This window comes from Oryctolagus cuniculus, chromosome 1 (genome assembly GCF_051225735.1).
Source record: "Oryctolagus cuniculus isolate XC-2025 breed Fujian yellow rabbit chromosome 1, ASM5122573v1, whole genome shotgun sequence".
Taxonomy (NCBI): Eukaryota; Metazoa; Chordata; class Mammalia; order Lagomorpha; family Leporidae; genus Oryctolagus; species Oryctolagus cuniculus.
In genome coordinates, this window is record NC_142867.1 from 15,644,616 (window position 1) to 15,660,674 (window position 16,059).

Below are 16,059 nucleotides of genomic sequence, written 5' to 3' on the forward strand. Positions count from 1 at the left end.
ATCTTATGTTGATGGGATCATCCAAATGTGGAGGGTAGGGAGTATCAGTGGTTAACTGTCTCTAGTTCAGCCTGCTCTGAGGTCATGAGAGTCCATATTACTCTGTACATTGAGGATGAAGTATTAAAGAGATAACCTTGTTTTGTATTGGAAGACAATCATATTGAATAATACATGGAATAGAACATAATTATATAATAAGGTATTGATGAATTAAAATAGAAAGTTATTGATGATATGAAACTGTAGTCAAATATTTTGATTTGCATCCCAAACCTGCCTATTAATAGATGTCTGACCCAGAGAGATCTTAAATCCATCAGTACTTCAGCTTTCTCATTTGTAAAATGGGGGCATGCTGACCGAACTTGGTTCATAGGAATCTTGACTTGCAATGGTTTAGTAAGCATCTAATAAATGCTAATTATTCTTACAAATAATATAATTTAGGATTGTTATCAGCAGAAAAATCTTTCTTGGAGAGTTTTAATAGCATTAGAAAACTGTATTCAATGAAGAAAGCTATTCCAGAGTTCAGGACATTTAGAAAAAAATGGAGTTGTGATTATTTCTGAAGATCCATTAATATTATCACTAAGTATGTCAGATTAAGGAGTTTTAAAGACAACAAAGCAAATTCTATTTCCTAAAAGCAAATGATTAGGTGTAAAGGAAGAAAAATACACACATAAACTGAAACCAAATTGTAGAAGCGTTGACAGTTTTTGTGTCTTAGAATCCTTGATGCTTTACTGAAATGTTTTATAGTTAAAACAATATGGTAGTAAGATTACTCCAAATCTCCAAATCAAGTTATGTTAATGAGAAATTACAGTGTACTGAGTTGAGGTTAGAATTTTTGGCATAAGCAAGCCTTAATTTTAGCTCTGTTTCACAACCAGATTCTCACATGCCTAATAAGTTTCAAATATTAAACACGGGAAAACAGATCACCAACATTTATGGCAATTTACAGCAAGACAGGCCCTAGATCAGAACTATAACCATAGGGTCTATTATGTCCATGCTATTTTAAAAGTAGCATATTTAACTCTCAGATTTGCAATTGAGAATAATATTCAACGTTTTAAAATTTATCTTATGAGAATAAGGATAAAGTAACTCAAAAGCTGCAAGAATAAAAGAAATTCACTATTATTTTTCTTTAATTTCTTCATAGGCAACATATTCTTTGTCTATATTAAGGCAATGCCAAATTTCACGGATGTAGCAGAATTTATTCTTGTGGGGTTGACCAGTCGTCAGGAGCTCCGGCTTCTCTTGTTTGTGGTATTCCTGGTAGTTTACATGATCACTCTGTTTGGAAATGTTGGTATGATCATTTTAATAAGTATCAGTCCCCAGCTTCAGAGCCCCATGTACTTTTTCCTGAGCCACTTGTCTTTTGTGGATGTGTGGTTCTCTTCCAATGTTACCCCCAAAATGCTGGAAAACTTATTGTCAGAAACAAAAACCATTTCCTACGTGGGGTGTTTGGTGCAGTGTTATTTCTTCATTGCCCTTGTCCACGTAGAGGTCTATATCTTAGCAGTGATGGCCTTTGATCGCTACATGGCCATCTGCAACCCTTTGCTTTACGGCAGTAAAATGACCAAGACAGTGTGTGTGCGGCTCATTTCTGTGCCTTACGTCTACGGATTCTCTGTGAGTCTAATATGCACACTCTGGACATACGGCTTGTATTTCTGTGGGAACTTTGAAATCAACCACTTCTATTGTGCAGATCCCCCTCTCATCAAGATCGCCTGTGGAGGAGTGCGCATCAAAGAATACACAATGATCGTGATAGCTGGGATTAACTTCACATATTCCCTCTCAGTGGTCCTCGTCTCCTACACCCTCATTGTAGTAGCTGTGCTGCGCATGCACTCTGCTGCTGGGAGAAGGAAGGCGTTCTCCACCTGCGGATCCCACCTGACAGCTGTCTCCATGTTTTACGGGACTCTCATATTCATGTATCTCCGGCGGCCCACAGAGGAGTCGGTGGAGCAGGGGAAGATGGTGGCTGTGTTCTATACCACTGTGATCCCCATGCTGAATCCCATGATCTACAGCCTGAGGAACAAGGATGTGAAAGAAGCAGTCCACAAAGCAATCACCAAGGCCAACTTGGGACAATAAACTTTAATAGGTATGCTAGCGGTGTGAGGTCCTTATTTCAAACATCTAGCATAAAGATCCTTTCTCAAAAATATTTCAAAAAATTTTTTCAAAAAGTACTTTCTGAGGACTCTCTTATATACACTTAAAGTTACATTTGAAACCAGACATACTTTACCACACAAATGTATTCTATGTACTAAGCATGGTTTATTATCATTCTGTTACACACAGGAAAACAAAATAAACACCGTTTCCTCAGAATGCATGTAAAATTGTGCTGAATTCAGCTATCAGAGGGCCTTACAAATAAAGTTAATCAAATGTATCTGAGTTTGAACTTCTGTAAGAAGTGAACTCTGTCTTAAGGTTTTCTCCATGCATGCCTTTTCCTTAGCAGGATTTCATGTAAGATATATCACTTCAGGAGAAAAAAGAAGTCATATTTTTCCCTTGATTATTAAAATTTGATGAACCCTGTTTACCTAAAATGTTTGAAATGTTAACACGTAAACACATTTTAACAATAAAATTGTGAGACAAATTGTCAAATATCTTCTGTTTTTTAAAAACATTATTTATTTATTTGAGAGAGAGAGTTACAGACAGTGAGAAAGAGACAGGGAGAAAGGCCTTCCATCTGCTGGTTCACTCCCCAAATGGCTGCAATGGCTGGAACTGCACTGATCCAAAGCTAGTAGCCAGGAACTTCTTCCAGTTCTTCCAAGTGGGTGCAGGAGCCCAAGTGAGTAGGTCATCTTCTACTGCTTTCCTAGACCATAGCAGAGAGCTAGATTGGAAGAGGAAGAGCTGGAACTAGAACTGGTGCTCATATCAGATGCCAGCACTGAAGGTAGTGGTTTAACCTACTGAGTCACAGCGCTGAACCCAAATAGCTTTTTTTTTTTTTGACAGGCAGAGTGGACAGTGAGAGAGAGAGACAGAGAGAAAGGTCTTCCTTTGCCGTTGGTTCACCCTCCAATGGCCACCGTGGCCGGTGCGCTGCGGCCGGCGCACCGCACTGATCCGATGGCAGGAGCCAGGTACTTATCCTGGTCTCCCTTGGGGTGCAGGGCCCAAGGACTTGGGACATCCTCCACTGCACTCCCGGGCCACAGCAGAGAGCTGGCCTGGAAGAGGGGCAACTGGGACAGAATCCGGCGCCCCGATCGGGACTAGAACCCGGTGTGCCGGCGCCGCAAGGTGGATGATTAGCCTAGTGAGCCGCGGCGCCGGCCAAGCCTTTTTTTTTTTTTTTTTTTTTTTTTTTTTTTTTTTTTTTTTTACAAGCAGAGTTAGACAGTGAGAGAGAGAGAGGTCTTCCTTCCATTGGGTCACCCCCCAAATGGCTGCTACAGCCAGCGTGCTGCACCGATCCGAAGCCAGGAGCCAGGTGCTTCCTCCTTTTCTCCCATGGGGGTGCAGGGCCCAAGCACTAGGGCCATCCTACACTGCCCTCCTGGGCCACAGCAGAGAGCTGGGCTGGAAGAGGAGCAACCTGGACTAGAACCCAGTGTGCCCGCGCCGCAGGTGGAAGATTAGCCAAGTGAGCCTCGGAGGTGCTGGTCCCAAATAGCTTCTTAATACAATCAAAATAACCCCAAGTTTTGTTCTCAGTATACATTGTCAGTAATTAATGTTTGTGTTTCAGTAGTCTGTTTTCCCACTTTACTGCTTGCTATGGAATTAGCAGAAGTTGTCTGATGTTAAAAGTGTGAAATATCGTAGAGCAAAAACTTTCTTTTCTTCATTATAATTAAATGATCATTTAAAATATAATCTTTGGCCACAGGGAATCATCTCATGAAACCATAGGTTGTTAATGTATCTTGAAGCTGTTTCTTACTTCCAGTTTTTTCCAACATTAAATTCTTTGTGAGGTTAACAGCTTAAGTAAGTCAAGCTTTCATTGCCTACAAGTGATCAAGCATTAAAAGAGCTCGAGTCAACCAAATATGAAATCTATAATAAGATAACTTGGAATGAACTAAGCTGAAGTAGTTTTCAAGAATTCATATTAAAATAGAATTTATATTAACATTAATACAGACATTTTTTGCAAATGTTTACTACCATAATTGAAAAGTTTACATTGCACACAAAGGCTGAGTATTTAATGTTTTGCTACTTATAATTTTTATTATCTTTTATGGTGATAGGTACCAAATTTCATTTTTAGTGGTTAGATGAATTTTAGCTTAAGATTAATTTAATGAAATTTATTAATCAACTTAGGAAAATATGCATAGCAGACAGTAGTTTGTATGATACATTACTGTGGGAAAGGGTCAGAATGTGGACCCACAGGTTGGAAAACAAACCCTATTCCGTATTACCACAATCACACACAGCTGCCAATACAATATGTTTGTATAGTTATGGTGTATAGAGTGAACTTAGAATATTGTATATGTATGTAATATATACAGTGTTTAACACATGTGTTAGATACAATAACTTTTACTACTTCTACCTGCTTAACAGTGACTACTTCTACCTGCCTATAAATTTTATCAAAGTTCAGTTGTTTCTACCATGCCTGGAACTATGAAGTTCTTGAAGTGAGACTTAAAATTCAGAGTGTCTACTGTGACAGTCTCTGCTGTTGAATTTTGTTAAATTTTTGTGATTCAATAATCACTCTCCAATTTCTACAAATTCTCACCTAGACAGTCTCAAAAACAACAAATCACAATAAAAATCTAAAATCTCTCTTGAGTCTGAGATGTATGTTTGTATCTTTGGTGTATGTAAGCTGTGTGATGAAGTCTGGGGATGGGTTTGTTTTGTCTATGTGCCATGTGTGTGTGTCTGAGTAAATTGAGGACAGAAAGGTTTTATACTGTACTGCATCCTCTGTAGCATCTTACAAAAATACTTATAATAATATAATATTCGAAGATACAATAATGAATAAGACTGTGTCTATTTTCAAATGTTTATAATCTAGCATCATGAAATACACAAGAAGATGTAAGAAGAGAGAGATGATTCAAAGATGATTCAAAATGTAATTGAGAATTGAAGAAGAACCAAGAATGACAGATTTGGAAAACTTTTACCCTGGTCATTTAAAGAATGAAAAAGAATATTTAAGAGAGAAAGCCCAAGATATAGCCAAGCCAAGAAGCCAGGTCATATTCATGAAGGCAATGAGAGAATGATGGGAGGCGTTTCAGTGACCCTTGAGGCTGTGTCTTCTATCCAGGTCTGAAAGGCCAAGGTTGAGAACAAACTTCTAGGTAGAAGCCCAGGGCACCTGTGGGCCCTCAGCATTGGTTATCCTGTACCATTTTGGCTGGCTGCTTTCCCCAGTGTACTGCAGCAACTCTCAGCACACCAACTGTGTCTTAAGTGAGCCCAGGTACAGCTCTGGCAGTTGTCCCAGAAGGCAAAGCCATAAACCTTGAGGAGAGCTCTTAAGGTGCTAATTTTGTAGTTAAGCAGTGGTGTGTTGAGATGTGAGCACATCCACCTAGATTTTAAAGGATGCTGCATAGAAATATCAAGGGTAAAGCCACAACAGAGGGTCTGCCTAGTGCAGCCCTGAGATTGAGACTGTCCCAAAGGTTCCAGAACCATAAAATCAGCAACATGCAATTCTAGCCTGGGAGAGCTACTGGCACCTGACTCCAGTCTTTAAGATTAATATGGACTGCTTCAAACAAAGCCTTGTGGATGGGTTACCAGAACCCATTCAGTGTTCAATTTCTGCCCCTATGTAGAATTGGTAGGACTTGGAGTAAAAAAAGCCTATTATATGGCTATAAGATTTAGTTTTTGCCTAACTGGATGTTGGACTTGGAGCCTATTATCACTTTCGTTTCCATTTCTTTCCTTTAGATGAGAGTGAATAATCTATGCCTGTCCCACTGTTGCATTTTGGAAGCACATAACTTGGTTGATTTTGTAGGCTCGCAGCTGGAGAATAATTTGCCTTAAGGTGAGGGATATTTTGATTAACTCATGAGATTCCACAAGACTTTGAAATTGGACTTTAAGGGGAATGCTGGAAAAGTTAAAACTTTTTAGTTTGTTGGCATGGAGTATTTGATATGTGAGAAGGACATGGGTTTTAGGGATACAGGAGTAGAAAGTTATGGTTTGAATGTTTTTGTTCTCCCACAATACATGTGTTATAAGATTAATCCCTAATGCAACCATGCTGGCATATAGGGCTTTATTGAAGGTGGTTATGCCATTACAGCTCTGCTTTCTGCAACAGATTGAAGTCACCTTACAAAGGGTTTATTTGTCCTCTTTGTTCCTTCTACTATTAAGGATACAGCAGAATAGCCCTCAGTAGACAGAAAAATCTTAATCTTGTACTTTTTAAGCTCTAGTACTCTGAGAAATAAATTTCTGTTGTTTATATATATTACCCGGTATGTAGTATTCTGTTAGAGAAGCACAAAATCGGCTAAGGTGTGCATATATATATATATATATATATATATATGAAACGGTCAACATTTTAAAATTCAATTTAATTTGTTTAGTAAATTTACTTTTACAAAATATATATGTATATGTATATATGTATATATATACATACATAGAGATGCAGTCATGTGCCATTTAATGCTGCTTTGGTTGTGATAAATTGCATATATAACTGTGACCTCATATGATCATAATAGTTCTAAGAACCTGTTATTTGTTAGGAATGTTGTAACCATCATAACATAGTAGTGCAATGCATTATTTGTGGGTTTGTGGTGGTGCTGGTATAAACAAACTGACTGCACAGGAGTACAGACAAGGGCTAAAAATGACAATCATAAGCAAAAGTGACCATTTCATTTCTATTAATTTTTGTATTCTATGTTTCCTGCAATGTATCAGAGAAAATATATGATATTTGTTTTTTGAAACAGGTTTATTTGAGCATAATGGTTTCCAGTTGCACCCATTTTGTTGTAAAAGACAGGATTTCATTTTTTTAACAGATGCATACTATTCCATAGTGTATACACACTTACCACATTTTCTTTATCCAGTCAACAATTGATGGGCATCAGGGTTGATTCCATACCTTAGCTATTGTGAACTGAGACGCAATACATCACTTCTTGGCCTTTTGGCTAAGATCTAGTGAGATGCAATAAGCAAGGTGGTACAAATAACTCTATCATATGTTGATTTCATTTTGTTTGGTTAAATTCCTAGGAGTGGGATGGCTGGGTCATATGGTAGATCTGTTTTCAGATTTCTACGGAATCTCCATACTGTCTTCCATATGGTTTTACTAGTTTACATTTCCATCAACAGTGTATTAGGGTACCTTTCCCCCCACATCCTCACTAACATTTATTGTTTTTGATTTTTGGCTGATAGACATTCAAACTGGACTAAAATGAAATGTCATTGTGTGTGGTGGAATGAGAAGGCCATGCCAAGGTGGCCACTGGCAAGCAAGCGTCAGTTACTCAGGAATGGCTTTGAAACCCACCTGGCAATGGAGCCTGCCTGGTAACAGGCTGTGATTGTATGTCTTTGATTCCCACCTGGCAATGGAGCCTGCCTGGCTGTGATCGGATGGCTTTGGATTGGATGGCAACAGTCTGTGATTGGTTGGGGCATAGACCGCCCCTTGACCGGATTGGCTGGTCTTAGCTATATAACATGTTGTACCAACTGAAATAAACGAGTCTGCGGGCTGCTTGCCTCAAGCCCACTTTCACCTGACTCCCGGGATCTGTGTGGTGACTCCAGGCCTCTTGCCCCCACCACGCTCCTCCTCTCAGAAATGAATCCACTGCAACACTGTTGAGAAATCAACTGCAACAATTGTGGTTTTAATATGCGTTTCCCTGATGTCCCTTGATTCTGGGGATTTTTTTAATGGATTTGTGACCATTTGTATTTCATTCTTTGAAAATTGCCTGTTCATGTCCTTTGCCCATTTCTTAACTGGATTATTTGCTTGTTTATAGATCCTGGATGTTAATCCTCTATCAGTAGCAGAGTTACAAACTCTCCCATTCTGTCAGTTGCTTATTCACTTTGTTGAGGGTTTACTTTGCAGGTCAGAAGTTTTGTAGCTTGATGTAATCCCATTTGTCAAATTTTGTTTAAGTTGCCTATGCTGCTGTTCTAATATCTTACAGCATTTCTCTCATGTTTTCCTCTAGTAATTTGCATGATATCAGGATTTAAATCCTTGATCCATTTTGAGCCAAATTTTGTATAAGGTGTAAGGTAGGGGTTTGTTTCATGCTTTTGCATACAGAGATTCAGTTTTCCCAGCAGCATTGGTGTAGTGACTGTCCTTTCTCCATGAGTTTATTTCAGCTCACTTGTCAAATATTGATTGTAGCAGTGTGGATTAATTTCTGAGGTTTCTATTTTTCCAATGTTCCACATCTCTATTTTTTGCCAATATTAGGCTGTTTTGATTTTAATTGCCCTACAGTATGCATCAAAATCTGTTTTTGTGATATTATATCCTCCATTTTTTTTATTGTTTAAGATCAGATTAGACATTCGGGGTCTCTTGTTGATGATTTGGGCATCACTTTTTCTAGAACTGAGAAGAATGTCATGAGCATTTTGATTGAGACTACTTTTAATCTGCAAATTCCCTTTTGTAGTATAAACATTATGATATTAATTCCCCTAATCAATGAACATGGACTATTTTTCTTTTCTGTGTGTGTCTTATTCTATTTTTTCTTTAATGTTTTGCAATTTTCATTGTAGAGATCTTTCTCATCCTTGGTTAAGTTTATTCCAAGGTATTTAATTTTTTTGTAGCTTTCTGAATTGTATTGAACTTACTAGTTCTATCTCACTGATGACATTGTGTATACAAAGGCTATTGATGTTTGTGTATAATTTTGTAACCTCAAATTTACCAAACACTCTTATGAGTTAAATTGTTTCTTGGTGGGATCTTTTGGTTCCCCTATACATGGGATCATGTCATCTGCAAACAAGAATAATTTGAGTTCATTCTTTCCAATTTGCAACCCTTTGATTTCTTTTTCTTGTTTAATGACTGGCTAGTACTTCACACTAGTGAAAGTGGGTATATTTGTCTGGTTCGGTATCTTAATGTAAATGCTTCCAACATTTCCTCATCCAAATGATGCTGCATAGGAGTTTATCATAAATTGCCTTGATTATGTTGAGGAATGTTCCTTCTTTGCTAATTTTTTTTTTTAATTATGACAGGATGTTGATTTTATCAAATGTTTTTTCTGTATCTATTGAAATAATTATGTGTTTTTTTTTAACTTTTATTTAATGAATATAAATTTCCAAAGTACAGCTTATGGATTACAATGGCTTCCCCCCCATAACGTCCCTCCCACCCACAACCCTCCCCTTTCCCAGTCCCTCTCCCCTTCCATTCACATCAAGATTCATTTTCAATTCTCTTTATATACAGAAGATCAGTTTAGCATACATTAAGTAAAGATTTCAACAGTTTGCTCCCACACAGAAACATAAAGTGAAAAATACTGTTTGAGTACTAGTTATAGCATTAAATCTCAATGTACAGCACACTAAGGACAAAGATCCTACATGAGGAGTAAGTGCACAGTGAATCCTGTTGTTGACTTAACAAATTGACATTCTTGTTTATGGCCTCAGTAATCAACCTAGGCTCTTGCCATGAGCTGCCAAGGCTATGGAAGCCCCCTGAGTTCACTGACTCTGATCATTTTTAGACAAGGCCATGGTCAAAGTGGAAGTTCTCTCCTCCCTTCAGAGAAAGGTACCTCCTTCTTTGATGACCTGTTCTTTCCACTGGGATCTCATTCGCAGAGATCTTTCATTTAGGTTTTTTTTTTTTTACCCCAGAGTGTCTTGGCTTTCCATGCCTGAAATACTCTCATGGGCTTTTCAGCCGGATCCGCATGCCTTAAGGGCTGATTCTAAGGCCAGAGTGCTGTTTAGGACATCTGCCATTCTATAGGTCTGCTGTGTATCTCACTTCCCATGTTGGATCATTCTTTCCCTTTTTGATTCTATCAGCTAGTATTTGCAGACACTATTCTTGTTTATGTGATCCCTTTGGTTCTTAGTCCTATCATTGCGATCAATTGTGAACAGAAATTGATCCCTGGGACTAGTGAGATGGCATTGGTACATGCCACCTTGATGGGATTGAATTGGAATCCCCTGGTATGCTTCTAACTCTACCGTTTGAGGTAAGTCAGCTTGAGCATGTCCCGAATTGCACATCTCTTCCCTCTCTTATTTCCACTCTTATATTTAACAGTGATCACTTTTCAGTTAAGTTTCAGCACTTAAGAAGAATTGTGTATTGATTACAGTATTCAACCAAAAGTATTAAGTAGAGCAAACAAACAAAAATACTAAGAGGGATAACATATTAAGCTGCTCATCAACAGTCAGGGTGAGGGCTGATCAAGTCACTGTTTCTCCTAGTGTTCATTTCATTTTAACAGGTTTCCTTTTTGGTGCTCAGTTAGTTGTCACCTATCAGGGAGAACATGTGGTATTTGTCCTTTTGGGATTGGCTTATTTCACTCAGCATAATGTTTTCCAAATTCCTAACAGGGATCACTTTTCAGTTAAAATTTAAACACCCGGTTAGAATGGCTCACATGCAGAAATCTACCAACAATAGATGCTGGAGAGGATGTGGGGAAAAAGGGACACTAACCCACTGTTGGTGGGAATGCAAATTGGTTAAGCCACTATGGAAGTCAGTCTGGAGATTCCTCAGAAACCTGAATATAACCCTACCATTCAACCCAGCCATCCCACTCCTTGGAATTTTCCTCAAAGGAAATGAAATTGGCAAACAAAAAAGCTGTCTGCACATTAATGTTTATTGCAGCTCAATTCACAATAGCTAAGACCTGGAATCAACCTAAATGCCCATCAACAGTAGACTGGATAAAGAAATTATGGGACATGTACTCTATAGAATGCTATACAGCAATCAAAAACAACGAAGCCCGGTCATTTGCAACAAGATGGAGGAATTTGGAAAACATCATGCAGATTGAATTAAGCCAGTCCCAAAGGGAAAAATATCACATGTTCTCCCTGATCGGTGACAACTAACTAAGCACCAAAGGGGAAACTTGTTGAAGTGAAATGGACACTACGAGGAACAGTGACTTGATCAGCTCTTGTCCTGATGGTTTATATACAATATAATACTTTATCCATTTTAGTATTTTTTTTGTTCTAGTTCCATTGGTTGAACTCTGTAATTAACACACAATTATTCTTAGGTGTTTAAATTTTAACTGAAAAGTGATCACTCTTTTTTTTCTTGTTTAGATGGTCCAATTTTGTCTCAGTTTTGTTTTGGTAAAACGGCAGTTCCTTTCACTACCATTTGTAACTTTTGTTGTTTCATTTTTTTATTTTCAAATTTTCATTATTTCTTTCCTCCTATTAATTTTAGGTTTTGTTTGTTCTTGTTTATCTAGGTCCTTAAGATGCATTGTTAGATCATTTATTTTTCTTTTAACTCTTTTTATGTAGGCACTAACTGATATATTTTTGGCATTTTTGCATCTATAATCATCAGTGAAATTGATCTGTAGTTCTTTACCTTTGTTGTATCTTTTTCTGGTTTTGGAATTAATGTGATGCTGGCCTCATATAAGGAGTTTGGTAGGCCCCCTCCCTTTCTATTTTTTTGAATAGATTGAGGAGAACTGGAATTAGTTATTCTTTAAAAGCTTGGTAGAATTCAGCAGTGATGCCATCTGGTCCTGTGTTTCTCTTTGTTGAGAGTGTCTGTATTACTGATTCAGTCTGTCTTGGTTGTTAGCTTTTTTTGGTTTCCTGTGTCTTCACTACAGGGAGTGGTATGTAGTTGTGTCTGTGGTCTAATTGTTCTTAACAATAACAACATGTTATGAAGTACAAACATGATGCAATAGCAATAATTATACAACATCCATGTCTTCAGACAGATTAATAGATAAATAATTCAATCAAACATTTTCTGTTATGGTGCAGAAAATACATAACCAAGAAAATGCAATTCACATATGTTAACTAAGTAATTAACATTTATCTGCAAAGATGCACATTAAAAGCAAGATTGATACAATGTAAAAATTGCTTTTTGTTGATTATTGAATTATCATTTTCTTCAAAGAAAATTAGAGATGCATATAAATTCATTTTCAGGTACACAAATGTATGTAAATATATATAAAATACATGTATCGTATTTGATGGATTGTAAAATTTAGTTTCAATTGTAATATCACCATATCAATATTAGTAAAGTTTAACATTTCTAAAGACTTTCAGATTAAAGTTATTTAAGATTCATTTTGGAGTGAGTTAAAAGTAATTTTAGCTGGTGCCGTGGCTCACTAGACTAATCCTCTGCCTGTGGCACCAGCACCCCGGGTTCTAGTCCCGGTCAGAGCACTGGATTCTGTCCTGGTTTCTCATTTTCCAGTCCAGCTCTCTGCTGTGGCCTGGGAGTGCAGTGGAGGATGGCCCAAGTCCTTGGGCCCTGCACCCGCATGGGAGACCAGGGGAAGCACCTGGCTCCTGGCTTTGGATTGGTGCAGCGCGCTGGCCATAGCGGCCACTTGTGGGGTGAACCAACGGCAAAAGGAAGACCTTTCTCTCTGTCTCTCTCTCTCTCTGTCTAACTCTTCCTGTCAAAAAAAAAGTAATTATTTTGGTCAATAAAAACAATTACTTGCCTTTTAGAACTAAATGTTTGATATGTTAAATTAGTTGCTTATATTAATACATTTTAAGAAAATGATTTGAAATAATTCTGTTTTCAGTCTGTTGGCAGGAGCATTTGGATAATTCTTCTTGGCTCTTGTTTCTTCCAAGGTGAAATGTATTGTCTAGTTAATATTTTGAAGAGCTGGTTTATTATTACATGAAAAATGATGATTTTAAGGTCAGCAGTTCAATCATATTCTTGTTTTATTTTCCAAATTTCAATGGATCTTTGGGTAGCCTTGGCTGAGTTACTATTTGTCACCCATCCAGGTGCTTCTTAGGTTTCAGTCTTTGATTTGGAGGTCTCCTATAGCTCATAATTCCCATTTTTTGGCAGAGGTTAAAAACACTTTCTCTATTTGAAGAATATTCAGAATATATGTACACATGCTTTTATAAATATATGACATTTTGTAGTTATTTCTATATCTATTAACTTAATTATATTTAATGATCATTGATATCTAACCATACATCCGTCACAACACACACACACACAAACACAAGCACACACACAATTTCTTCTTTTCCAACCTACATTTCCTTCAGATATCGCATATTATGTCAAAATATTTTGGTATCCATTTGTTTACCTCATGGTCCTTCTCTATAAGAGGTGGGAAAGTACTAAACATTCTGGGTCCTTGGGCACTGAAGTATGCATCAAAAATTTTGCCTGAGCACAGTGATGTCTATAAATTTTCAGATCACCTTCAGGCTTTATGTTTTAGGGTTAATAAGAAATCCAAGTAAGCATGTTTGTTCTTAGACCTACTAGAATCTACATTTGTTTAAAAATTAACCTCACATTTATTTTACATATGTATGGTTTTATTCTTGACAATAGGAATAGTATTGGTTATCATTTTCTGAAGATGGTGGGTTAATACTTGTAAATTGTTTAGATGCGAAGATGCACAAATACTGTCATTTTGTGTGCATGTTCTTCTTTATGAACAATAAGCAGTGGGCAAGAGTTTTTGCTGTACTGCCTGAAATCATGACAACCACTCTAAGAAAACAGCCTCTGCTTTCTACAGATGAATAGAAACAGTTTGAGACTCAGAAATATGTTACTTGCCCAAGGTCCCATAGTTAATCTGTTAGAGACAAGGTTTGATTTCAGACCTGTTTGAGTTTGAAGTCCATCTTTTCCCCTACTAATGACCTCTACTCATTCTCTTCCTCCCAGTTATTCCAAGTGATTTGTACTTTGAGGTATCTGGCATCTGAAAATAACACAAGTCACATAAGTAATGTGTTTTTGTAATCATCTATTCTAAGAATTGGTTCTTCTGCACAACTTGATAAAGAAGGGTTGAACCTAGTAAAAATAGGAGATAGATTGTATCATAAATTCCAGAATTTATACGTTTTATTTCTTGGAGCTTACACTGTTAAGCTGCTGCTTCTGTCACTGGCATCCCACGAAATGGGATGCTGATTCAGGTCCCCACAGCTCAGCTGCTGATCCAGCTCCCTGCTAATGTGCCTAGGATTAGGAAGGTAGAGGGGGATTGTCCAAATACTTGAGCCCATGCCGCCCATGTTGGAGATCCAGATGCAGTTCCTGACTCCTGGCTTTGATCTGGCCAACCCTGGCTGCTGCGACCATCTGGAGCGTGAACTGGCAGGTAGATGTCTCTTTCTCTGTGTCTCTGTCTCTGTCTCTGTCTTTCTCTCCCTCTCTCTTTCTTCCCTCTCAGTCTTCCTTTCAATTAACTTAATAAAAAAGTTTAAAGGGAGATTTGTTCTTCTCAACACATTCCTTAACTTTTACCCTTGAGGTGTTCCTAGAATTTTAATCATTATACCTTTCATAATTATCTTAATTGTCCATTAGGAAGATGCTCCCCATGGTCCTGATGTCCAAGTCTCTGTTATAAGTAGGGAGAAATTACCATTTTCTAATCTTCCCTGATGAAGGTAGGTCTACAAGTTCTGCATTCTTTGCAGTATAGAGTAATACAGTCAATTCTTTTAGTTTGTGTTCCTTTTTTAAAAGAGAAGACTAACACTTCTGTTCATTAAATTATGAATCTCATCAAATTTTATATTGTGTGGAACTAGATTACTGGATAATTTTCATATTTCCTCTATAGCCTATTCGAAAGCTTTCATGCTTGTCTGAGAATTAAACCTTCATTCTTTTTCTTCATGGGTTATTTCTGAAATGTTAATAAGAAAAATTAATCCATTTATTATTTGTAAATTACACATTCTGTCTTCTTGCTTGTTTTGATATGCGATACACATCTATGTAATATATTAGTTTATTATTTTTTTTAAAGCCCTTGGTCACTGGTGCCGCGGCTCACTAGGCTAATCCTCCGCCTTGCGGCTCCGGCACAGCGGGTTCTAGTCCCCATCAGGGTGCTGGATTCTGTCCTGGTTGCCCCTCTTCCAGGCCAGCTCTCTGCTGTGGCCAGGGAGTGCAGTGGAGGATGGCCCGAGTACTTGGGCCCTGCACCCCATGGGAGACCAGGATAAGTACCTGGCTCCTGCCATCAGATCAGCGCGGTGCGCTGGCCGCAGTGGCCATTGGAGGGTGAACCAATGGCAAAGGAAGAGTTTCTCTCTGTCTCTCTCTCTCTCTCACTGTCCACTCTGCCTGTCAAAAAAAAAAAAAAAAAAAGAAAGAAAAAAGAAAAAAAAGAAAGCCCTTGGTCAACTAAACTTAGATTAGCAGAATCACTCAAACTTGGAGAGCTACAAAGAAGCAGTGGTGACCATCTTTGTAGTTGAGCCTGCCCTGAGCTCATGAAAGCTCTACTGCTACTCTTGTTCTATACTTGCATTTCTTTATATTTAAAAATCAGTGTAGTTGTCTTTCAAGACAGAATAAATATGCCCCTTTAATCTTCCATCCTTGGTGGATTACTGTGAGCTTTCATGGTACAAAACTAGCATCAGTTTATTTGATTTGCATCAAAATGCTATTAATTAATAGATGTCTGACATGAGGAGACTTTTAAAATCTCTTCCTTCTGTGTAAAACAGGGGCATATTAACACAATCTACTTCAAGGGAACAGAGCATCTAAAAGGATCTGTGAACATTCAGTAAATGTTAGCTATTCTTACAGATGTTATAAAGTTTGGAATGTGGCCTCTAGAAACATCCTTGTTAAAGGGTTTTAAGATTGGAATATTGTATTATATGAAGCTGACGCAGAGATCAGGAGAGTTTCAAAATGCAGTATGTGTGATTTTTGTTAAATATCTGCTATATGTAAAATATTAT

General features: G+C 37.7%; 1 protein-coding gene across 2 annotated transcripts; it reads left to right on the forward strand.

Annotated features, from left to right (window-relative positions):
- The first annotated feature begins 815 nt into the window (after positions 1–815).
- Positions 816–2,142, forward strand: LOC100352229 (olfactory receptor 5M9). 2 transcript variants are annotated; one of them, XM_089303144.1, is made up of 2 exons: positions 816–843; positions 1,232–2,142. In XM_089303144.1, exons 1-2 carry the CDS (start codon positions 816–818, stop codon positions 2,140–2,142), a joined length of 939 nt encoding a protein of 312 aa, XP_089159270.1. The 2 variants fall into 2 exon arrangements, with proteins under 2 accessions (XP_089159270.1, XP_002708993.3); XM_002708947.3 differs by lacking the exon at positions 816–843 and having other exon boundaries at positions 1,210–2,142.
- Positions 2,143–16,059: the final 13,917 nt, after the last annotated feature.